This window comes from Portunus trituberculatus, chromosome 24, assembly GCF_017591435.1.
Source record: "Portunus trituberculatus isolate SZX2019 chromosome 24, ASM1759143v1, whole genome shotgun sequence".
Lineage (NCBI taxonomy): Eukaryota > Metazoa > Arthropoda > Malacostraca > Decapoda > Portunidae > Portunus > Portunus trituberculatus.
Genome location: NC_059278.1, coordinates 13,999,035 through 14,025,555, shown reverse-complemented (window position 1 = coordinate 14,025,555; position 26,521 = coordinate 13,999,035). Strand labels below are relative to the sequence as shown.

The 26,521-nt window shown below is 39.8% G+C and overlaps 2 protein-coding genes across 5 annotated transcripts in view; both read left to right on the top strand.

Moving 5' to 3' along the window:
* The window catches only part of LOC123508008 (acyl-coenzyme A thioesterase 9, mitochondrial-like), a 37,529-nt gene extending 28,139 nt beyond the window's left edge, over positions 1–9,390 (top strand). For 2 of the 4 annotated variants that reach the window (XM_045261359.1, XM_045261356.1), the window contains exons 8-11: positions 1,316–1,401; positions 3,185–3,272; positions 8,255–8,405; positions 8,662–9,390. In XM_045261359.1, the coding sequence (XP_045117294.1) occupies positions 1,316–1,401; positions 3,185–3,272; positions 8,255–8,405; positions 8,662–8,762 (426 nt within the window). In that variant the 3' untranslated portion in view covers positions 8,763–9,390. Of the gene's footprint in view, positions 1–1,315; positions 1,402–1,926; positions 2,013–3,184; positions 3,275–8,254; positions 8,406–8,661 lie in introns of those variants that run through there. The other 2 variants (XM_045261358.1, XM_045261360.1) reach the window with 2 other exon arrangements.
* A 14,726-nt stretch (positions 9,391–24,116) lies between these two features.
* Positions 24,117–26,263, top strand: LOC123508006. Its single transcript, XM_045261353.1, has 2 exons — positions 24,117–25,103; positions 25,317–26,263. The coding sequence occupies exons 1-2, from the start codon at positions 24,576–24,578 to the stop codon at positions 25,482–25,484; spliced, it is 696 nt and encodes a 231-aa protein (XP_045117288.1). The 5' UTR covers positions 24,117–24,575; the 3' UTR covers positions 25,485–26,263.
* The last annotated feature ends 258 nt before the right edge of the window (positions 26,264–26,521 follow it).

Sequence of the window (26,521 nt, the reverse complement as noted above, 5' to 3'; positions counted from 1 at the left end):
TTGAATTTTTTTATCTTTATTTGTGTATCCTCTGTCATAAAATGCTATACAAGACAGTAGAACATGATGATATTTGGAGTGTTCACTATGGGCTGAGTTGCTATGATAGATCACTATTTTAATGCAGGATGCAGTCAACACTCCCACATTTCTTTGAAGAGGCACATTCTAAAACTGTCTCTCGTGATACATCTTCATATACTGTACTTATTTATTACAAACATAGATCATAAGTGTTTATACTAACTGTGTCGATAGGATTTGATGGTGATGTACATTCTACAGAACTGTTACTGCTATGAGCTAAATACTTGCAACTAAGCTCTTAGCAATGTCACATATATTCAAAATATCCTGCTCCATATTTAGTTGAAATATTTTCCATGGGTTTTTACGGGAACTAATGCTTTATCTGGTAATTAGCAAAAGTCAAACAAGTATAATTCATGCCAACAGGATATTATGACAGCTGAAACCTTGTGGGAAGGAGAAAACTGGCCAATATTAGACATGCCAGCTTCCAAAACACCCAACAAACCTGAGACAGGAGATATGAGTTTTTAGTGCTTTTTGTAAAACCCCAGTCTATATATGAGTTGTGGTTGATTGCATGAACATAACAGGAAAGACAAACCAAGGTGTAAAGGAGGAGTTCTATTTCCAAAGAAGAAAAGGGCAACTCAGGGAAGACATTGTCAGACATAATGTAAACAGACAAATGGCAACTCAGAGAACTTGTTGGGAGGCACGATGTCAACAGACATTCATCACTAGTGCCCTGCTAAGCTTTGGTATAAAAAAAATGGTCATCTTTTTCATGTTCCAAGATTTACATAAGTATATGTTAACTGTATAGTATAACATAACTGGATAAAGTAAGGCCATATGGAGAAAAAATAAAGGTAATGATACTTTTCAGACTTGAGATAATGTGCTTCACATTTAGCTTGTTTTACCAGATTTTTTACTGTGCTTGATGGTGGTTGAAAATGTTTCAAATGTTTTATTAGTTGGTTTGATAACACACAAATGATGTAGAGATTTTTCCATCTAACTCCTTATATGTGTAAAATTCAGTTACCTGGTGAATCTGGCAGTTTTTCCAGACCATAGTGAATGCCCCAGTTAAAATGTTTGATAATTCTTGTCCTGCATAGTGTTACAGTGTTTTTAGAAGTGAAAATGTAACATCTTCAAATGTTTGCCTTTTATTATTTATCTTGTTTTTTTAGACATTTAGTAGATTTTTTTTGTAATGACCATCTCAAGCTTTGTGTCTATTTGATGTAGACTAACCATTTAGCTTATTTCTCAGCACAGAAACAGGTTCAAGAAGGTGTTTGGAGGTTTTATCATGCGGCAGGCGTACGAGTTAGGCTGGGCGTGTGCCTTTACATATAGGTTAGTAGTCAAGTGCTTTGAATACTAGCACAGCACTGTATACTGTAAGACTCCATGTCTGTGGTATTATGCTGAGAGTTTAATCTGATTTGACAGCAACTTACTGATCCAAGATGCTGTTGCTCAAGCTTCTCTCTTGTCTTTCACTTTCATCCTTGTTATTTTTTAATCGTGACAAATTAATCATACAGTTTTATTGAAGCGTAATTGTGTTTTCACCCTATAATTGCAACATTAAATCTTACAGCATGAAACTAGATTTAATGGTGAAATTCTCTTTGTATAGTTTCTTTCATGTCTTGTCTTCTTTATGTTATTGGCATTTACTTCGTGGCAGAGCAGCGTTCTTCGCTTCTCCGACATCTCTCAGTTTTGATCGTGCGGGATGTAGGATGAAAAGCATTCCAAAGTAGAATCAAAGTAGTCATTTACATTTACTTCTTTTATTTTTTACAGAAACATAGTTCACTTGAAGAAAATTGAAGTAGTATACCTTGGAATCATTTGGCTTTCTTTTTCTTCCAGTCTCGCAATATCTTCAACAAAATCTTTGGTGGCTACTTGATGCGAGTGGCATTTGAATTATCCTTGGTCAATGCTCAATTGTTTAGGTTAGTACAGGTAGTAATGCTTCTCTTAGTGACTGGGAACCTTGTCACAGTTGTGGAAGGAAGATGTTTGCATTATTGTGTCAGATCTACTATTATGATTATTTCACATTTCTTAGATGAGATATTCCTCTGTGAATAATGTAACTTGGTTTTTAAATTTAGTTTGTATCTGTACTTGTTATTAAGAACCTTACATTTAAACATGTAAGACACAATGAGATCATTCTGCTCATGTGAGATTCTGTTGAGACAGATAGCTGTTTTTAAATTTAGTTTGTATCTGTACTTGTTATTAAGAACCTTACATTTAAACATGTAAGACACAATGAGATCATTCTGCTCATGTGAGATTCTGTTGAGATAGATAGCTGTACTTACACTCTTCCTCAACTGTACAATGACTCGCTGTCACTCTTTGAAACTTTGCATCTGAAATTAAACCTAGGACTGTCAAAACATGATGCAAGAAATTAATGGAGAGGGGGAAAGAAGTTATATGAGAGATTAACATTAACTCTCTCTCTCACTGGTATTCCTTGTTCATCTTTTGATACCACAGGACTCATTTTCTGGCAGAGGGTGATGCCAGTGTTGTTTGCACCATGATTGGGAAATTAACATTTCTTCTATACTTTTATATATTTTCTTTTTACTTAATTTGTTTCTTTTCCTGCTCTTCATAACATTGATGCATGAATAATCACTGAGGTTGTTTGAAATTTGTATTGCTAGATTGTAGATGCCTGGTTTATTATGAGTGCTTTTCCAACCATGTTTTTTTTTAATATGTTGCAGTATTCCTATAACTTTGTGGAACAATAATAAAATAATGCTTTTGACAATATAATGTTCTAAATAATTATATTTTTTGTGCTATATTGGCTAATGCTATATATATATATATATATATATATATATATATATATATATATATATATATATATATATATATATATATATACTGGATAAATCTTGCATTGTGGTTCATGAAATAGAAAAATCCAAAAGTAATATTACATAACATTTAAAGTAGCATGTTAGAGTAATTATTTATTAATTTTAACTGTGTAATGTAATAAAGAGATCTTGAATTAGGTAATATTTAACAGTTGAATTTCATGTCATTCTTTTTGCTGAGATATTGAAGTTGCTGAATAACTCTCTCCCAACAGTAAGCAGCGGCCCAGGTGCCGACACATCGATGACATCTTGTTTCGTAGGCCAGTGGAAATTGGCTCACTGCTCTACTTGAATTCACAGGTAAGAACCCTCACATTCTGCTAAATTAATTGCTGCATTCTGTGAGCTAGGAGTGAGATTTGAAGACCAGGGATGGGATTCACTAAACAGTTATAAGTCCTTAAGAAGTCTGTATCTATGCTAAGAGCTATTCACTAAACAGTTATGGACTTTTGTATGTACCTCAAAAGTTAAGTACTCTCTCGGGACCTGGTAAGTTTCATAACCCGGATCTACAAGCATCTCCACTACACAACCCCTGAGGTAAACACTGACAAAGCCAGAGGTTAGAAGAAGATGAAATAAAGGACTACAGGTGATATAAGCACATGAGTGGCCTGAGAAGCAATGAAAGACGGTGTATATAAAAATACTAGTGTATTAACATATGATAGTAGCCTGCAAAGAAAGGAGAGTGAAACATGTAGGCTAATTGTATGTGACATTATCATATGACAGTGGCCTGAGGAGGGAAGAAGATTGAGATATTGGTACTAAATTACTAATACAGTGAATCTAGAAGGATGCTTAATGATAGTTAATATTTTTTTGGTGACTTTTTGTCCATAATATGTACAGTCTAAAGCAATGATGTGGGAGGTGTTAGTGCTTGACAGTGACATAATGATTATTGAGAGAGAGAGAGAGAGAGAGAGAGAGAGAGAGAGAGAGAGAGAGAGAGAGAGAAAGCTTGACTGACAATGCAATGTAAAACTGGCCTTTATTTCACTTATATCACTTGTATACATATATAATGAATGGCAGTGACTGATTCCCATCTTTTAACCCCTTCAGTACTGGATGTATGTTTTGTGACACGTGCGTGTCACGGCTGAGTTCATGCGCCAGGAACCGAGCGTGCTCCCCGTGACACGCACATGCCACGGTTATAAGCTGTGTGTATTGAGGGCTCTCAAGGCCTAGGTTTCTGGGTTATTTCTACCCACGTGGTGGCAAGTGTCTGTGTTTTCAAACATAAGGCTGCAGCCATTCGTGGGACGGTTTGAAACGTCATAAACTTTGACCAGTGAGTTATTGTCAGTGCTGTGACGTAATTTGTGAAGACCAATCATCATATTATATATTTTTTTTATACATCATATTTTCTGACCTACGTATGGCAATACATGCTTGTCGAATGCCGCAATGCGACATTCTCTAGCTTCTGTTCAGTGCTGCCTGAAGTTTTGTTTGTGGAAGTTTTGTTTGTGGTAGCTCGCGGATTTACTTCGCAATTATGGATATCTGTACAACTGACAGTGAAGATGAATATGATGGTGGGACAATAAGTGAATTTGAGGGGTCTGATGACTCAATGGAAGGTGATACTTTGTTTGATCCTGAAGCTATCAGTGATGTAGAGAGTGATGCTAGCAGTGGCGACGAAAGTATTGAGACGTTGTCCGCAAGCAGTGGCCTGTCATGCAGCCCTCCTGCCTCACCCCCCACAGCTGCTGGTAGACAAACAGATTTCACACTTCTTTCAGACCCATTCTCTGACACCAGACCTAACCCTCTACCTACATGTAACACTGATTTTCCTGATGTACATCCTAGTATTATTCTACATCATGAAGCCAGTGCTATGAGTGCTCTAGACTGTTTTCAATTATTCATGGGGAAAGATGTGATTGCTGCTCTGTGTCTCTGGACCAACACACGTGCTGCATATTTTTTAGAGACAATCCCCACATCAGTCCTAAGAAATTTATGGGTAAAAAGTGGTCTAATGTCAGTGAGGAAGAGATGTATGTGTACATCTCATTGCAGCTACTCATGGGACTAACACATTTACCCAAGATATTTGACTATTGGAGTACATCAACACTGTGTCAGGGCCCACCTGTTTTCAGAGCTGTTATGAGTCGTAATAGATTCTCTCAGATTATTAGATTTTTGAGGTTTTCACACCCTGATGATGCTGTCCCCAGGATGCCTATGACAAGAATTCGTACTTATTTTGAGTTGTTACGTGCTAAGTGCATGGAATATTTTTCTGCAGGTGAAAATTTTGCAGTGGATGAGTCACTGATTTTGTTCAAAGGCAGACTGCACTTCAGACAGTTCATAAAAACAAAGCGTAAGCGCTTTGGTATGAAACTCTTTGCATTGTGTCCTAGTGCTAGTAATGCAAGAGGCTACACCTGGAATTTTTGCTTATATACACCTGCAATGTATGAAGAGATGAAACAAGACCCACAGCTTGCTATCCTCAGCAAGTCTGAGCGTGTTCCTGTGCATCTAATGCACTCACTTCTGAATCAGGGAAGGCACGTTGTTTTAGACAACTGGTACTCTTCCCTTCATCTGGCTGAATATTTGTTGACCAAGAAGACTCTGACTAGTGGGACCATTCGGACAAACAGAGGTGTGCCTGATATTATCTCACGCCAGAATCTTCAGAAAAAGCAGTCTGTATTTGGACAAAAGAGGATGTGCTGATCGTCAAATTTTGTGACAGAAGATTGGTCCACGTTATCACAACCAAATATACAGCAGGGTACAAAGAACAATCATATCATGTCAAAGGTGGGGGAGGAGATGCTGCAGAAGCCCTGCCTATTCATCATTACAATGACCAGATGGGTGCAGTTGATAATGTTGATCAGCTGTTGGAACCATATGATCCAACCAGAAAATCTTACGCATGGTTCAAGAAGATTGGTGTACACATGATGTCTAGAATGGTACTCAATGCTAGAGTAATATATCAAAACTTGCATAAGTGTAGCACTGGGTGCAGTGAATTCATAAAGCTTGTTGTTCATGAGATGTTGCAAGAGTACAGTCTAGGGTATGCCAGCTTGTGTGTGGTACAGAAAGAACAACAGCGCCCCAAGAAAAAACCCAGAAGAACGGGAGTCCCAATGCTAGCAGCAGGTGCACAACCCCCACCACCAACAGCACGTGCACAACCCAGCACGTTAGGAGCTGCAGCCACACCAGTGGTTCATGGACTAATGACTATACCAAGCACAGCAAACACACAAAGGCCACGTAGACGGTGCAGGATTTGTACTACTGAAGGCAAGAACAAATGGACAAGAAAATACTGCCCTGCCTGCAAAGATTTACCTGGACTATGTTCACCTGAACATTACCAGATGTATCACAGCCAGCAGTAAACATAATCCCATTCCCCATTTTTTTCTTTTATTTTTACAAGTTTTCTTTACCATCTCTTTTCTTACAAGTCTTTCTTCATTTATTTAGTTCTTATATGTTTATGCAATACATACACTTCACACAATGCACACACATAGCACTGCACTTACACATAAAACTGTGACACTGGCGCTATATTTTGTGTGAGCATGTGTCGCGTCTGGCCTGACCTTACCTGGGAGCGTGCTACGAGTTGTCCACGCTTTCGGCCACAAAGGACCATCCAATTTTTGCTAGATGTCATCGTCACTTGCAAGGTAAATAAATACATAATTTTTCTGTGTATTCTGTGATTTTCAGGCTAATATATTTTATAGTTATCCAAGTATGAATGGTTTAGTGCAACATATGTAAAATCAAGGGAAAAAGTATTTTACTGATTTTTTTTTTTTACCCAAATGACATGTTGTGGGGTTTCTCTGATAGAAAACATAAGTATAAATAATATAGTGTGAACTGGGTGTTTGTGAGAAGAAGCTGAAGACTACCACATGGACGATGCGAAGGAGCGCATGGGCAGTCGGTTCGGCATCGAAACGTCTTGTTTACATAAGGTTGATGGGTCAGTAACGAAGGGGTTAAACTTATCAATGTTAATGAAGTAATAAATATTTGTTTCATAACTTGTGGATCAAACTTTCCATCATTAATAATGTTGATACACACAATGGGCTGTGTTGGTACACACAGTGGTCCAAATTGGTATAGGTGAGCTGAGTTGACAATGAGCCAAGTTGGCAATAGGCTGGACTGAGCTGCCTTGTAACCCTCTTTTGGGTTCCACTGACACTGCTGTCTCTTGTATTATGTGATTATGACACATTATTTGTTTCTACTAGCTGCTAATTGGTTAATGTTCCTCAAGGAAACAAGTGCTGCTATTGGCTGAAGGAAAAAATGTCAACTATGCCCTTGCCCTAATGCCATCCAGCAGAGACTACCGCCAGAGAAGTGAAACTCCACTGAAAAGAAAATATCCAAGTTATCCCCGTATCACACGGTCACGTATACCCGCGACAGCGTGTCGCGCGACCAGTATGTTCGACAATCAGATCGCAGGAAACATAGCATACGGCGTTGATCTTCCATCCGAGACCTTCACCACCACAACAACAACAAACCCGGGCGGAGCACCACTGAACACAATGGACCCAGTTGACCATGCTATCTTAGCTGTTGGTCTTTATGCAATTGCACTGCAAGAGCAGAACAAACGAAAAAGGAAGGCAAGGATTTGGACGGGAAGGTGGCTAGTCCAGCACTTGTGGTGGTAAACAAATCAAAACAAAATCCGATACTATCTGTAGGTAATTAATAAATATTGTATAAGTGATGGGTATGCAAATCATGAAAAATTACAGCATTATATTGATGGATATATGCCAAATAAAGCATTATAAAAAATAATTCAGTATTTTTGTGGAGTATGTTCATTATAGTCTTTCCACTACGGTCCTCCAGTCGCGGGAAATGGACAACGGTCTTGGATCATTCCCAATGACCCGCTGTCCTCTGAAAATCGGCGTTTTGTGCGACATGGTCGTCGATATTCCAGACGACACGCTGTCGCGGGTATACGTGACCGTGTAGTACGGGCATTAAGAAACTTAGTGAATCAATTTAGGGGAAGTCCTTACCTTTTCTTCGTACACAATGCTAAAGTAAGGAACGATAGTGAATCCCGCCCCAGGTTGTTTCTGAATGGACAGTGTTATCATCCCATGCTCAACTGCTTAGGTTGTGTCACATTTAGCATGTAGAATGACATTTTATGCTGTAGGGAGAGTAGTGATTGGTGACAATGTATTTGTAATGATGACACATGGTAACATTTTCAGGTGGTATACACTGAGGGGTCCCGCATGCAGATCAGCACCAAGGCGAGTGTCATGGATGCAGCCACGTCATCTATCAATCTCACCAACATCTTTCACTTCACTTTTGAGGCTGATCAGCCTGTGCCCACTTCCCTTCCTAAGACTTACCATGGTGAGAGAGAGAGAGAGAGAGAGAGAGAGAGAGAGAGAGAGAGAGAGAGAGAGAGAATCATTTAGTATTTCAGTACAAAGAAAACTGTCTGCTAACTAGAAGTTATCTGACCATGTTACATATTCTTCATCAATTGACAACAATCCCCTATGAAACCGTCCTAGTACTTTGATTCTACTATCATTTAGTTACTAGTCTTGGTAAGGTCTCTTGTCTCCATCTATTCACAAGAGTTCATTAATTCTTCCATGCACAGAATCCATGCTGTACCTTGATGGCCGCCGCCACTATCAGCTGGTGACGGGGGCACGCAAATTCTATGGCCAAGGAGAAATTTCATCTGATTCCTCATTTTAGTTAAGAATTAGAGTGCTGAACCAAAGAGCTGCTCCCAGATTGTCTGAGGCATTTTGAAGACAGGTATTTGTATAATAGTGACTGTTGAGACTTTTGTTAACTGGCACATTTTTATTCTTGTACTGTTGTCCTTGTACTTGTAGAGAAGGTATTAGTAAGAAAAATTCTTATTATTTCCCTACAAAAAGTAATGCTTGTCTTGAGATTGCTCCATTAAACAGAAATGAAATAGCCATGACCTCTGACACAGTGTCTGTATTATGGAGTCTAAAAAAACTGGTAGTTGTTCTATATAAAGGTTACAAGAAGAAAAACAAGTGATCTGTATCATAAGAACAATTATGTATATAGGAAGAAGGACTGAGATCCAATACTCATGTAATGAGGTTCAACTATGCCCAATCAACTTATCAAAAATGCTTCAAGAGGGAAGGTGGGATGACTTGTACCATTGATACTATCAGTGTTGGAAATCATGATTGCATAAGACCAGTACTGCTGGAACATTTTGAATTTGATATTTTTTATATTCATTCAGAATTATTTTCAACTTTACTTATGCACTGCAGACAGATGCTTGATGGTATTATAGCAGTCACATATATAAGCCAGTAAATCAAAAGTTATGTGAGGCAAAACTTTCTGTTTGTGTGGCTTGCTTAAAATTTGTTTATGCCACCCTATGTGGGTTTGCCAGCCTGGCTAAGAGAGAGAGAGAGAGAGAGAGAGAGAGAGAGAGAGAATTTGTGAATCTTGCAGGTGCTGCTTATTAAATTGATTAATATACTGTGAATATTGACTTGTATAGTGCTTATTTTCTTTAGAAAAGGAATGTTTTATATATATATATATATATATATATATATATATATATATATATATATATATATATATATATATATATATATACAGTCAACCCTCAGCTATCGCGACTTCAGCTATCGCGTTTTATTGCTATCGTGCACCCATGAAAAGCTGCTAAAATTTCATTATCGCAACCTCAGATGCCTGCTATCACGTGCCCGCCATGACGTCATGGAATATCTGAGCACTCATTGGCCAAAACTGCCTTCCGCCAAGATCAATTCGCTATCGTTTTGGTTATGGCGCTGCTATTTCGGCCCCTATTGGGCGCGATAGCCGAGGTTAAGTGTATATATATATATATATATATATATATATATATATATATATATATATATATATATATATATATATATATATGTATATTATATATATATATATATATATATATATATATATATATATATATATATATATATATATATATATATATATATATATATATAGTAAAGTCCCGGGTTATGTCGGTCTCGAGTTACGTCAAACTTGTAGTTATGTCAGTCCACTATAAGGCAATTTAAGATTTTAAAAAATTAAAAAATTTTAAATCGTAAAGTGCGGGATTTATTGTTATTGTTGGTGGTTGCCCACCACACCGCCCGCCTCACGCTTGAATACAATAACACCCTGCCTCACTTCCACCACACCGTCGCCCCTGGCAAGAGTGTTATCCTACTTCTGCGTTTACTGACTCAAGTTCTTAGTATCTTGCTCAATGGCACCAAAGAGAAAACTTCTTAGTGACAGCAGTGATGCTAAGAAAAGGAAAACCATTACGCTGCAAGAAAAAAGAGGACATAATTAAAAAACATGAGAAGGGAGGCAGCAGCTGTGTGTGAGGGAGGGAAGAAGAAAATGGGAAGCCCGTTACCATGACAACGGGGAGGTTGACGACCTTGAGGGCTCGCACACCCATCACAACAATAACAACTCCGGAGCCTTCGCCTGGGCCACACGACACTCGCAGCTGACTTGCACCATCTGCGCCTGTCTGCTGATCCCTATTGCCCTTTCCTATTGCATTTCCTGCCCCGCTGCCCACGCTTCTACTCCCACCGCACTGCACTACGCTCCCAGCTGTCCACCCTGGGCATCACAACATTCGACCTGCCCACCCTTCTGGCGGCCTCAGGCGTCCACCCCTCTCTGCAACCTGCAGTCCTTCGCGTTCGTGGCCCTAATCGACAACAAAAACAAGCTTGTGTTTCATATTCCTACATACTTGTTAATAATATAACAATATAACCTTTAATTTACCTGAATGACCATAAACAATGATTGGTTGAAAACTCCATAATATGCTTTGAAATGTACGGAAACTCGAGTTACATACAAAATCGACTTACGTCATGTTTCAGGAACGTAACTCTGACGTAAACCGAGACCTTACTGTATATATATATATATATATATATATATATATATATATATATATATATATATATATATATATATATATATTTACACAATTTTGTTGTAGTTATTAGTAGTAATTTGTAAGAACTGGCCTTTCAGGTTAATTAAGTATGTATGTAGTGCAACAAAACCACATATTGCTACTAAATCACTATTTATTTAAAAGTCCAAAGATGATTTAATTTATGTGTATGTAGCATGTTATAAAAGTCATAAGTGTAATTATGCCTCAGAAAAATACAACATGCTCTTTATTGCATCACATCTGTTTTTCATTTATTTTGTTAAGGCTGACCAAAAGTTACTCAGCCCTTGGTGATCACTTTGACCTGTCACTTGCATTGCTGTGAGTGTCCTGCTGGTGGATCAGTTCCTGGACACCTCATGGCTAATTCATCTGAGCTACTTGTATTTCATGGCATGACTCATGAGGGAGCCATGACAAGTTTCTATTTGCCCCTACAGGTACATACACTGTATTACACTGTCTTTCCCTCTCAACATCTTTTTCTATCACATTCTACCACCATTTTCATATTTTATATTTTCTTCTTACACCCACAGAATTTCACTCCTTTTAAGAAAACTGTCACTTTATATATAAAATTTTCCATGTATAGTATTTCCATTATGATCATCATGTCATTGATCCATTCACAAATTGTACTCATCATATTCAATAAGTATACATTTCAGTGGAAGCTTGGTTACTGAATGCCTCTCTTTTCTAACAAATGGGTTTTTGAAAAAAATGTTGAACTCATAATTGTTTCAGTTTCCGTACCATAATTTGGTTCTTAAACAAAGTTACTTGATTTCAAATATTAAAAGACAAAGCAAAAGTTGCTGTCTATTACTAATTTAGGGTTTGTTTAAATATTTCCATGATTTTTATGTATTTGGAGGAGAAACAGTGAATAAGACTAATTCAGTCTTTGAAATAAGGTAAATTGAAGAGCCTTGATGTGAACAAACAGTTTTCAACACTAGGAGTAATCCTTTAATAAAAGAAATTGGCAACTAGCAGTGAAGATATCAAGTCGAAGCAAACCTGAAAGTGAAGAGAACTAAGAGAAAGTAGTGACTACAAGACAGCACAAACATGAAAGTGAAGAAAATTAAGAGAGTAAAGTGAATAAAAGATGAACCTAAAAGCCTGAAAGTGTAGTAAAAAGATAGGAAGTGCTGCTGGACGGACACACACACACACACACACACACACACACACACACACACACACACACACACACACACACACACACACACACACACACACACACACACACACACAGACAAGATGTTGCAGCAAGGTTGGATTTGGTATTTACCAGGGGAATCTCTCTAAAAGAGGAAATTGAACATGAAAGTCCCTTGGGGAAAAGCGATCATGATGTCCTAAGCTTTGAGCTGGATACGGAATTAAGCACGAATAAGATTGTGGAACACAGGGAGGGAAAATTAAATTATACTAGGGCAAATTATAACAATATAAGGGAGTTCTTTAATGAAATTGACTGGTCCGTGGTATACCAGGAAAGGGATATGCAATTGAAATACGATAAATTTATGGATTTGTATAACTCTGCTGTGAAAAGTTTGTGCCATATCACAGAAAGAGGACTTTAAATAATAAACAGTGGTTTAATAGAAATTGTGAAGAAGCAAAAAAGAACAAAGAAAAGGCATGGGAAAACAGTGATGTATTATCAAGGGAAGTCTACAAAACAGCAAGGAATAGATATGTTGAAGTAAGGAGAACAGCACAGAAGGAATATGAACAGAGGGTGGTGGAAAACTGTGATAGTGACCCAAAAATGTTTTACAAATTCATAAATGGAAAACTAAATAAAAGGGAGGCAATAGAAAAGGTAAAAACGGGAAGAAGTATATGAAGATGCTGGAGATATAGCTGAAATTTTGAACGACAACTTTTGCAAAGTGTTTACAAAGGAGGAGCATTTTATGGGAGGAAGGCCTACGGAAATAAAGCAAATGCAGGACATCATGGTTACTAAGGAAGATGTAAGGAAAATTATAAGCAATCTGGATATTAATAAATCAATGGGGCCTGATGGCATATCTGGGAGGTTGCTAAATGAATGTAAGGATCAATTGTTGAACCCCGTATTTGATATTGTGGAAACCTCCATACGAACAGGATTAGTCCCGAAAGAGTGGAAAAGAGCTGACATTGTGCCTATATATAAGAATGGTAGTAGAATGGAACCGCTAAATTATAGACCAGTATCGTTGACTAGTATATTGTGCAAGGTATGTGAAGAAGTAATTAAAGCTAAGTGGAGTGAGTATCTAGAAAGTGAAAACATTCTGAGTGAAAGGCAGTTTGGTTTCAGAAAAGGAAGATCGTGTGTATCCAATTTATTATGTTTTTATTCAAGAGTGACTGACATACTACAACATAGAGAGGGATGGGTGGATGCTATCTACCTGGACTTGAGAAAGGCCTTTGATAAAGTACCACACAATAGACTGATGTGGAAACTAAAGATGATTGGAGGAGTAAATGATAAACTAGCAAAATGGATGGAAAATTACTTAATGGGAAGAGAAATGAGAACAGTGGTGAGAGGAAGGAAGTCCGAGTGGAAGAAGGTAACCAGTGGAGTTCCACAAGGGTCAGTGCTGGGTCCCATCATGTTTTTGATTTATGTTAATGATATGCCAGTAGGAATTGACAGTTACATGAACATGTTTGGACGATACTAAAATTATGAGGAGAGTAAAGAATGTGGAAGATTGTAACAAGTTACAGGAAGATCTTGATAAAATATATGAGTGGAGTAAGGAGTGGCAGATGGAATTTAATATAGACAAGACCCATGTTATGAAAATGGGAAGAAGTAGATACAGACCAAACAGGGATTACAGGCTGGGTGATGAGAAAATTAAAGAGACCAATGAGGAGAAAGACTTAGGAGTAACCGTGCAAAACACTTTGTCACCGGAGAAACACATTAACAAGATTTTTTGGAAAACATACAACATGCTTCAAAATATTGGCCTTGCATTCCACTACCTAGATGAAGGAATGATGAAGATATTATGTACCTTAATAAGACCCCAGTTAGAATATGCAGCATGTGTCTGGTCACCGCATATGAAGAAAAATGTGAAGAAGGTGGAAAGGGTACAGAGGCTGGCAACAAGGATGGTACCAGGACTCAGGAGTTAGACTATGAGGAAAGACTGAGGAAGCTGGGGCTGACCACATTAGAAGAGAGAAGAACAAGAGGAGACATGATAACTATGTATAAATTGGTGAACAAGATTGACATACTGGATAGAGAGTTGATAAAGGTGACCACAAGTAATCATCTCCGAGGACATGGAAAAAGCTAATAAAGGACATCTGTCTAAATGACGTGAGAAAATACAGTTTCCGCATCGTAGCATTGATAAGTGGAATAAACTGAGCAGTGATGTTGTTGACGCGTGTGTGTCAATCAGATGAAAAGAGATATGACAGGAATGGACAAGGAGACAGGACACAGAGAGCTTAGCTCGGGCCCTGTAATACACAAATAGGTAAATACACACACACACACACACACACACACACACACACAGTAGTGTGGACCTCTCATAAAAGAAACACATAAGGAAGTTGGAGACTACAAAAATGGCTACAAGAATGGTTCCAGAATTTGAAGGATGACATATGAGGAGAGACTAAAGGCTATGGATCTACCAATAGAACAGAGAAGAGAGGGGATCTGATACAAGTTTATAAATTGATCAACAGAATGGACCTGGACCAGGTGGATAATGAGAAACTGATCTTGAGAGAAGAATATGACATTCGAAGCACAAGATCGCATAGTATAAAGATGAGAAAGGGAAGATGTCTGAGAGATGTTAAAAGATATAGTTTCTCACAAAGATGTGTTGAGACGTGGAACAGTTTGAGTGAGGAAGTGGTGTCAGCAACGAGTGTGCATAGTTTTAAAGAAAAATTGGATAAGTGTAGATATGGAGACGTGGCACACAAGCATAAAGAGGTGTAAAACTACAACTAGGTAAATACACACACACACACACACACACACACACACAGGACTAAAGAAACTTACATATGAGCGAAATGTAATGTATTCCAACATAAATGGAGTGATATCGGGATTTTAGAACTCAACGATTACTTGAGGACAAGAACCCAGATATTGTGGGTCTTACTGAAACAAAACTGAGAGAGGAGAAGACCTGATGAAGGTTGGAGAAGGAAATATAACGTTTGGAAAAGAAATAGAGTAGGTAAGATGGGAGGAGGAGTGATGTTGCTGGTTAAAAAAGATATAAAGGTGGATCAAGTGAAAAAGGTATGGGAAAGGCAGAAGTGCTAAAGATCAGAGCAGAAACTAATGAAGGAAAAAGAGGCACTACATAGTGGTGTACGTACCACCTAAGACAAATGCATGGTCAGTACAGGAATATGAAGAAATGATAAGTGATACAGGAACATGTCTGGAAGAAATGTTGGGTGGTTGTGAACGAACTATAATGATGGGAGATTTTAATTGTAAAGAGGTGTGTTGGGAGGACTGGTCAATGGAAGGATCAGAGACAACATGGGAAATACACTATTGACACTGGCAATGGAAAATGTGTTAACTCAGTGGGTCAAAGAAGATACTAGGTTTGGAGGAGAGGAGCATCGTCAAGACTGGACTTGGTCTTTAGTACAGAGCCAATGGTCATTGAGGAGATGAGGGTGGAGTGCCCTTTAGCAAAGAGTGATCATGCAGTTTTGGAGTTCAAGGTGATAGACGAAGAGAAATCTAGAAGAAATGAAGAATATAAAGTGGGAAGATGGAATTATGCCAAGACAGATTTTGGAAACCTAAAGAAATTCTTTCAAGAGACAAATTGGATGAAATTCAAGAGTGCTAAGGAGCAAATGAAAAGTGGAAGGAATTTATAAAAATATACAAAGAAGGTGAGAAAAATTTGTACCAATAAGACAACATAGAAGTTGGAAAGCAGGACTGGTTTAACGATAGATGTGAAAAGGCTAGAACAAGAAAAGAGGATGCATGGAAGAGGTGGAGAAGGAAAAGACGGATTAAGCAGTGGGAAAGTTACAAAAGAGCAAGAAATGAATATGTGTTGATTAGAAGAGAAGAAAGAAAGAAACAAGAAAAGGATATAATTGATAAATGTAAAGACCAACCAAGGCTTTTTTACAGACATGTGAACAACAACATCAAAAATAGAGAAAGTATTGAAAGTTTAGAAGTAAATGGAGTATACAGTGAAGATCCCAGGAAATGGCAGAGGCTATGAATGGATGCTTTGGAAGGTATTCACAAAGGAGACTGCTTTTGACAAACCACTGGTAATGGAACAGAAAGGGATTATGAAGGAGTTTCAAGTAACGGTGGAGGAGATCAAGAACATGATGGGGAGTTTAGAAGTGAGAAAAGCTGTGGGACCTGATGGGGTATCAGGATGGATTTTAAGAGAATGCAGGAGCAATTGGCAGAAAAAGTTTGTGAAGTAATTGATGCCTCATTAAGGGAAGGCGTAGTGCCCCAAGACTGGAAAAGAGCTAACATTGTCCCAATCTATAAATCAGGTAACAAGAGAGACCCATTGAACTATAGACCAGTGTCACTTACAAGTGTGGTAGCTAAGATGTGTGAGAGGGTGGTGAAGACTAGATGGACAGACTTCTTGGAGAAAAATGACATACTTTGTGAGTGTCAATTTGGTTTTAGGAAAGGGCGTTCATGCGACAAACCTGATATGTTACTATTCGAGGGTGATAGATGTAATACAGGAAAGAGATGGTTGGGCTGATGGAATATATCTGGATTTAAAAAAGGCCTTTGATAAGGTACCACACCAGAGACTGATCTGGAAACTTGAAATGGTAGGAGGAGTGCATGGCAGTTTACTAAAATGGATGGAAGACTTTTGGTAGGAAGAGAAATGAGAACAATAATTAAGGACAGACCATCAGAATGGGGATTGGTGGAGAGTGGAGTTCCACAGGGATCAGTGTTGGCACCAGTAATGTTCGCAGTCTACATAAATGACATGGTGGATGGGGTGTCCAGTTATGTGAGCCTATTTGCAGGCGATGCAAAATTGTTAGAAAAGTGAGATGTGACAAAGATTGCGAACTACTCCAGGAAGACTTGGACAGAATATGGAAATGGAGCTGTACATGGCAAATGGAGTTCAACACGACAAAATGCAAGAAAATAGAGTTTGGCAAGAGTGAAAGAAGAATCAGGAGTATGTACAAGATAGGAAATGAAGACATAAAACCAGTCATGAAGAAAAAGACCTTGGGGTGACAATTACCAATGACCTATCGCCAGAGAGACATATAAACAAAATAATTGGAGAAGTATTGAACTTATTGAGGAACATAAGAGTGGCGTTCGTATATCTAGATGAAGAAATGATGAAGAAAATAATTACTGCAATGATAAGACCGAGGCTTGAATATGCAACAATACAGTGGGCTCGAACTTAAAGAAACACATAAGGAAACTAGAGAAAGTACAGAGGGCTGCAACGAAAATGGTGCCTGACTTAAGAGATTTGACTTATGAAGACAGACTGAAAAGAATGCAACTTCCAACCCTGGAAAACAGAAGAGAAAGGGAGACCTGATAGCAATATACAGAGTGATGATTGGCATGGAAAAATGGATAGGGAAGATCTGTGTATGTGGAATGGAAGAATGTCGAGAGGGCATGGGAAAAAACTAAAATGGCCACTTATAGGAGAGATGTGAAAAATATAGCTTCCCTCATAGAAGGGTGGAAGCATGGAATAGTTTAGACGTGGAAGTGGTCAGCAAGGAATATTCATGATTTTAAGAAAAAGCTGGACATTAATAGATATGGAGACGGGACAACACGAGCATAGCTCTTTTCCCGTATGTTACAATTAGGTAAATACAATTAGGTAAATACACACACACACACACACACACACACACACACACACACACACACTGCTGAGAAACCGTACTGACAGGACTTACACAAGTAGCTCCCAGGGGAATGCACTCCAAGGCATTGGAACCTGACCTAGACCGTATGTACAGGGGGATAGGAGGGGCCATAAGGTTCTCCTATCTCCAAAATAAACAAGATTTGGGTGTTGTATAGAGCGAAAAAATAGAGGGAGAGGCGGAACTTGGTGGAGCTACCAGATATATGGGATCAAAACATTTGCCATATTTTGAAAATCAAAGATTTATCAAAATACCAATTTGCCTGAAGAGACTGAGAGATGATAACACAGACAAGGATTTTTCTAGATTTAGAGAGGAAAGAGGTAATATGAGGAGGCTGATTAATGTGGAAGGCGAGATAAGATACATGAAGGAAGTGACATCAAGTATGATGGAAAAGCAAGATTAAGTTAATAAAAGAAAACACTGAACTAAAAGTGAGATTAGAAGAATGTGTAAAAGTAAGAGAAATAAATCAAGAGATGAAGGAGGAGATGCAAGAGATAAAACAACAAAATGGTATACTAAAGGCTACATGGTATGATTGTGAAGAATCTTTAAGGAGCCTACATAAAAAAAATACAGGATGGGGAGGATAAAGTAGAAAATGAATGGGTGAAAGCAAATTGGAAGAATTATGAAATGCTTGGAAACAGGAATGGGAAGAAGAAAAAGTAAAATTTTTAGAGGTAGTAAGAAAACAAATACAGGTAAAGACAAAGGACACTGTTATACAAGTAATTAATGAGAAAGAAGATCTAGTGAGGGATACAGTAGATAAGAAGAAATGTATCTTCATTTTTGGGCTGAAGGAAAAAAAATTCCAAGGTTTGTGAGAGAGGAGAAGAGAGAGAATTGGCCAAAATTATTATCAAACAGGTCCAAGACAGCACACAGGAGTTGGACCAGGAAGTGGAGGAAGTGATTAGGTTGGGAAGGTTTAGTGAATGGGGAAGAGAGCAATGAAAGTGAGAATGAGATCGCAGGTGGCGATGGAGAAGATTATGACAAGAAGAGAGAAACTGGCTGATGATACTGAATTTAAGGATATATGGATAGAAAGAGATATGAACCTGGAATAGAGGGAGGAGAAAGTGCTAAGAAATGAAGCTAAGAAAAAAAAAACGAGAAAAAGACGAAGATCGAGAAAAAGAATTTCTATTGGAGGATTCTAGATATGAGACTGAAGAAGTGGTATCTTCAAAAGGAGGAGGAGGTCATGGAAGTGGCAAGAAATTAAGAGTGACTTATACCAATATAGATGGGTTGTTATCCAGTGTGTTAGAGGTTAGAGATTATTTGAAGCAAAAAAGACTGGATGTGATGTGCATTGTAGAAGCAAAACTAAAGGCGGAGATCCATGTCAGCTGTAAAGAAGAGCTGGAGAAGAGACAGGAAGGGAAAAGGGGGAGGAGGAGTGCTAATAATGGTTCATGATAATATGCGTGGAGGAAGTGCAATATGGTGACGGCATGGTGGAAGTAATGGGAGTAACAATCAAGACTGAGGAAACTGAAAAAAAAAAGGAAAATCATAGTTACATATGCCACCTAAGAAATACGTGGAGAACTGAGAACATAAAGAAATGCAAAAAGACGTGATTAAGTGCTTAGATAATATGATAAGAAGAGATGGAAAAATACTATTAGTAGGAGACTTTAACTGTAAAAGAGTAAACTGGAGAGAGAGATGGAAGTAATGGGTAATGCTGGATTGTGGAGCGAGGTGGTGTTGCAGTTGACTATGGTGAATACAATGGATCAGTGGGTGGAAGAATCAACACAATACAGAGGGGAAGAAAAACCATCATTGCTTGACATGGTATTCACAAAGAAGCCAGAGCCCCCTCCCAGCATACAATATTTTAGTCCAATGGGAAGAAGTGATCATGTAACATTAGTGTTGGAAATTCAGGAAGAGGATGGGATAAGTCACAGAGAAGACTACAAAAAAGAGAGATTAAATTATGCAAGAGTAGATTTTGAAATGTTAAGAAAATTTTTTGGTGATATTGAATGGAGGAACATTATGAACGGAAGGACAATACTGGAGGAATACGAAATATTCCTACAGAAATATAATGAAGGGGTGAAGAAATATGAACTTATTCATAGAGTAAAGAAAGGTATGCATGCTTGGTACAAGATAAAGCTTGGAAGAAACTCAAAAAACAGAGAAATGAAAGCAACAGACAGCAGTATAAGGATGCGAGAAATGAGTATATTAGAGTAAGGAGAGAGGAAGAAAGAAACTTTGAGAAAGATGTGGTGCAGAAAGTGAAGATGAACCCAAGCTTTTTTACAAATATATAAATGGTAAGATGAAGAATATGGAAACAATAGAAAAAAATAATTAAAGGAGGGAAGACATACCAAACAGCAAAGGAAATTATTGAAATAATGAATGAGAGCTTCCAAACTGTGTTCACTGAAGAAGAGGAGTTTACAGAACCAAATAGGACATTGCATTGCCAAGGCTTACAGGAAGTCATAGTGCACAAAGAAAATATTGGAAGACTACTAGAAAATTTAGATGTCAGAAAAGCAATGGGGGTGGACAGTGGAATGGAAGAAAGCCAACATAATCCCAATATTCAAAAGAGGAAAGTCAACTGAGCCATTAATTTACAGACCGGTGTCACTTACAAGTGTTGTGGGGAACATATGTGAAATTGTTATCAAGGAAAAATAAGTTAAATATCTGGAAGGAGAACAAGTTATATCGAACAGACAATTTGTGTTCAGGACAAGAAGATTATGTGTGTTGAACTTATCAAGTTTCTACTCCAGAGTAATAGAAGGACTGGAGAGCAGAGATGGATGGGTGGACACAGCATACCTGGACATAAAAAAGGCTTTTGATAAAGTCCCTCACAGCAGGCTACTTTGGAAGTGAGAGAGCATAGGAGGACTGAGAGGAACTTTGTTAGATTGGATAAGGGATTACTTGAAAGACAGAGATGAGAACTGTGATCAGAGATACATACTCAGCTTGGAGTAAAGTAACAAGTGGAGTACCACAAGGTTCAGTGGTACTGGAACTAAAGGACCTAACATATGAAGAAAGGCTGAAGGAAATGGGACTGCCAACCTTACAAGATAGAAGAGAACGAGGAGACGTAATAACAATGTATAAATAGTAAATGGCATTGAAAAGATGGACAAGGAGGACCTGGTGCTGGTGACAGAAGAAGCTGGAAGGACAAGAGGACATGTAAAGAATGTTAGGATGAGGCAGTGTGTGAAGGATATTGGAAATTACAATTTTCCACATATAACGGTGGAAAAGGGGAATGTATTGAGTGATGAAGTTGTTACAGCACATAATGTGCATAACTTTAAGGAAAAATTGGATAAATGGAGACATGGAGACAGGACACTATGAGCCCTGCTCAATCCCTGTACAATATAACCAGGTAAATACACAAACACACCGCGTAGTGTAGTGGTTAGCACGCTCAGCTCACAACTGAGAGGATCCAGGATCGAGTCCCGGGAAGCGGCGAGGCAAATGGGCAAGCCTCTTAATGTGTGGCCCCTGTTCACCTAGCAGCAAGTAAGTATGGGATGTAACTTGAGGGATTGTGGCCTCGCTTTCCTGGTGTGTGGAGTGTGTTGTGGTCTCAATCCTTCCCAAAGATCAGTCTATGAGCTCTGAGCTTGCTCTGTAATGGGGAAGACTGGTTGGGTGACCAGCAGTCGACCGAGGTGAATTACACACGCACACATGCGTTAAGAAAATTTTTTGGTGAAATAGATTGGAGAAATATTATGAACAGAAACACACTACAGGGGAAATATGAAATATTGCTACAGAAATGTAAATGAGTGATGAAATACGTACCTATCTACAGTATAGAGTAAAGAAAAGTATACAAGCTTGGTACAATGGCAGATGTGTAGGAGCTAAAAGGGAAAAAGAAAAAAATTTGGAGGAAACTCAAAAAGCAGAGAACTGAAAATAACAGACAGCAGTAAATATAATGATATGAGAAATGATTAAATTAGAGTAAGGAGAGAGGAAGAAAGAAACTTTGAGAAAGATGTGGTGAGAAAAAGTGAAGATGAACCCAAGCTTTTTTTACAAATAGTATATAAATGGTAAGATGAAAAATAAGGAAGCAATAGAAAAATAATTAAAGGAGGGAAGACATACCAAACAGTAGAGGAAATGTGTGAAATAATGAATGAAAGTTTCAAGACTGTTTTCATTGAAGAAAAGGATTTTACAGAACCAAATAAGACATTGCATTGTCAAGGCTTGCAAGAAATCATAGTGCACAAAGAAGAAATTGGAAGACTACTAGAAAATTTGAATGTCAGAAAAGCAATGGGACTAGATGGTGTGTCGGGCTGGGCACTAAAAGAAATATAAAGATCAATTGTTAGAACCAGTTTGGGAAATGGTTACAAGCTCATTAAAAGAAGGGAGAGTACCACTGGAATGGAAGAGAGCTAACATAATCCCAATATTCAAAGGAGGAAAGTCAACTGAGCCATTAAATTACAGACCGGTGTCGCTTATAAGTGTTGTGGGGAACATATGTGAAATTGTTATCAAAGAAAAATGGGTTAGATATCTGGAAGAAAAATAAGTTATATCGAACAAACAATTTGGGTTCAGGACAGGAAGGTCATGTGTGTCAAATTTATTAAGTTTCTAGTCAAGAGTAGTGGAAGGACTGGAGAGTAGAGTTGGATGGGTGGACACTGTACCTAGACATAAAAAAGGCTTTTGAGAGGGTCCCTCATAACAGACTATTTTGGAAATTGGTGAACATAGGAAGACTAAAAGGATTATTGGATAAGAGATTACTTGATGGGCAAGAGAGTTGAGAACAGTGATCAGGGATACATACTCATTCTGGAGTAAAGTATCAAGTGGAATGCTGCAGGGGTCAGTGTTAGCCTCCATTATGTTCCAGGTATATGTAAATGACATATAGTATGGAGTGACCAGCTATATAAATTTATTTGCTGATGATGCAAAATTGTTAAGAATAATTAAGACCCGAGAAGACTGCTGCTGCAGGAAGATATAGACAAAATTTATGAGTGGAGTAAGAAGTGGAAGTTAGAATTCAATGCCAAGAAATGCCATGTAATGGAATTAGGAAAGAGTAAGAGAAGACCAGTATGGAACTATTTGATAGGAGAGGAACAAATAATGAAGACTAAAAATGAAAAGATCCGGGAATGGTTATACAAGAAGAAATGCTGAGCCCCAAAAAACACATAAGTAAAATATTTGGAACAACATATAAAATGTTGATTATTATTAGGGTGGCATTTCACTACCTGGACAAGGATATGATGAAAAAAGTTATTACGAGTATGATACATCCACAGTTGGAATATGCAGCAGTGTTGTGGTTACCAAGCTTGAAAAAGGATATACGAAAATTAGAATGGATCCAGAGGATAGCTACAAAGATGATGCCAGAATTAAAGGACCTAACATATGAAGAAACGCTGAAGGAAATGGGACTGCCAACCTTACAAGATAGAAGAGAAAGAGGAGACCTATTAACAGTGTATAAAATAGTTAATGGCATTGAAAAGATAGACAAGCAAGACCTGGTGTTGGTGTCAGATGAAGCTGGAAGGACAAGAAGACATGCAAAGAAGATCAGGAAGAGGCAGTGTGTGAAGGATATTGGAAAAACCAGTTTTCCACATAGAACGGTGGAAAAGTGGAATGCATTGAGTGATGAAGTTGTTACAGCACGTAATGTGCATAGCTTTAAAGAAAAATTAGATAAATGGAGATATGGAGATAGGACACTATGAGCCCTGCTCAAACACTACAATACAACTAGGTAAATACACACACACACACACACACACACACACACACACACACACACAGGTATGGGATGTAAATCGAGGAGTTGTGACCTTGTTGTCCCGGTGTGTAGTGTGTGCCTGGTCTCAGGCCTATCCGAAGATCGGAAATAATGATCTCTGAGCTCGTTCCGTAGGGTAACGTCTGGCTGTCTCGTCAGAGACTGCAGCAGATCAAACAGTGAAACACACACACATGAGACACGGTCGAGGAAGGACGCAATACCGTCGCTCCCGAGAATCAGCTGATCTTTACTACCTTTGTTTGGGTTTGCAGTGGCCTGGGCGATTAGTGTGGACTCGTTTTTTTCATGAATACAGTGTTACAAAATCATGAGTGAGAAAGAGATTCTATCTAAATGCAGGTATGAGACACGGGAAAGAATGAAAGCTGATGATGACTATGTTGGTGAGGGAGAAAGAGCATTCGAAGGCTTTAATACGGCACATACTTCACTATTTGATAGAGTGTTGACTATTGAACGTAAATTAGATAAATTGATAAAGGGGGAAGGAGCTAGGACACGGAGAGGACGTGTGATCGCAGCTAGTACTCTTTCCACCTCTCCCACGGAACTCTACCTACCTGCTTGTGTGGCACATATTTTGGGTCTATCCTGTGTTCCATCAGCGCCTATTTTAGTGCCTTTACGCTTTGGGCCATGCCACCTGGCCCTGTTGGTCCCGTGGCCATGAACCATGACCCGACCTCCCAGAAGCGGGGACTGTCCCCCTCCCCATCCATGGAAGGTTCAGGCAAGACCCCTCGCATCCTTCCCGACCAGGACCCTCCTCACATCACGTCAACCACAGCCTCCTTCCTTCCTGAGAGCGACCAATGGCACCCGGGTTTTCTCCAATCCCAGCAAGGTGTCCCAGGCCCTCCACACTTCCACCTTGGGCAAGTACATCTTGGAGGGGGAAACTCGCTCACTGGGTAATGGCTCTGCTCTCATCATCACCATCGGGGAATCCAACATCTTTAAGGTTCCCGAACTCCAGCTATCCACCTTCCAACTAGGAGACTGGACAGTCACCAGCCGCCGGGCAGACAAAGGAGGTGACACCTTCAGGTACGCCTGGGTGGGGCCGCTGGCAGATGATGTTGACCTGGAGGCCGTGAGGAAGGGCTTCAATACCTTTGATGGAGGTGAGGTGGTTGAGATCACCTGGCTCCCTCCCCATTGTCTGCCCCGGACCACCATAGGGAGGTGGCTGCGCCTTAAGGTAAGCAGGACCCTTCCCACTCGTGTAGCCATACATCAGCTGGTATACAGGCCCATACCTTACCTCCTGCCTCTGCTTCGCTGTCCGGGGTGCTTGAAGATTGGCCACTCCATCAACACCTGCAGGTCAAATGTTTGTTGCTCCAGGTGCAGTGGCCCTCATTCCTCCCGGACAGACAATGTCACATGCACCCAACCATTCCACTGTTTTCAGTGTGGTGGACCACACGGACCCAGGTCAGTCTACTGCCCCCTCAACTGCCAGGCCCAACAGACTTACATCAATCTGACTCAGGAAGGACACACTCACAGACATCAACAGGCACCTGAGATCCTTACAGCTCCCCAAGCAGCAGGCCACCCACAAGCCTGCCCCTCCTAACGCTGCACTGCCACCATCACACCCTCAGCCTCCACGACAAGTTCAGCCAGGTGTACCCTACTCCACAGTAGTCACCACAGGGAACAGGTTCGCACTTCTGCAGGACCTCGACGATGGAAATGCCCCAGACATTGCTCCGGGCCCTGCACCTAACAGTACAGCCACCCACTCCTCCAGCAGGCGCAGCCGCTCACGACGTCCTTCTCCCAGGTGGCAGCGACATCCACCAGCCCCGCCACCTCCCACTCCACAAACCCTGGACTGTGACCTCGTGCACTCTCTCACAGTGGCTGATGTCCATCCACCTCCTGCCAGCCTCACTCACCTAATCGAGGAGATTGCTCCCCCACCCCAACCGCCCCGCCTACCTACACCAACTGGTCCTGCACCTCTTCCATGTCATACTGCTGCTCCTGTTCACCTACCTCAGTCACATGAAGGTATGTCCTCTGCATCCCCCAAGGAAGACACCATCTCCCAACTGCTCACCCTCTTCTAGAAAGGGCTTCACCTTTACCAGAATGGCACTCCTGTTCCCACCATACTCACCTCTCTGTGGCCCACTCTCTCCAGACTCCTGACCTCTCTCTTCCAATAATGGCCTTCACAGTTATGTTCTGGAATGCTAGATCTCTCCTCCGCAAGTCCCATGAGCTCCAGACATACCTAAAGGACACCCTTCCATCCATCATCAGAATATGTGAGACGTGGCTGCCCCCTCACATCTTTCTTACCCTCCCCGGATACACCATCATCCCTAGGGACCGCCCTCAAGGACGCGGTGGAGGTGTCCTTCGCCGCAACAGCTTCATCCACACCCAGCTTACCCTTCCTCAGTGGCAGGGCGGCAGCATGGAGGTGGTTGCTGCCCAGGTCGGCCTCCACTCGGACTGGCTCACTGTGGTGGCATGCTACAACCCTGCCGGTAATGCCACCCAACAGGAGTATGATCACTACTTTTCCACCCTTCCACAGCCAGTACTCATCATGGGAGATTTCAACGCACACCACCAACGCTGGAATCCTTCCTTATTGCC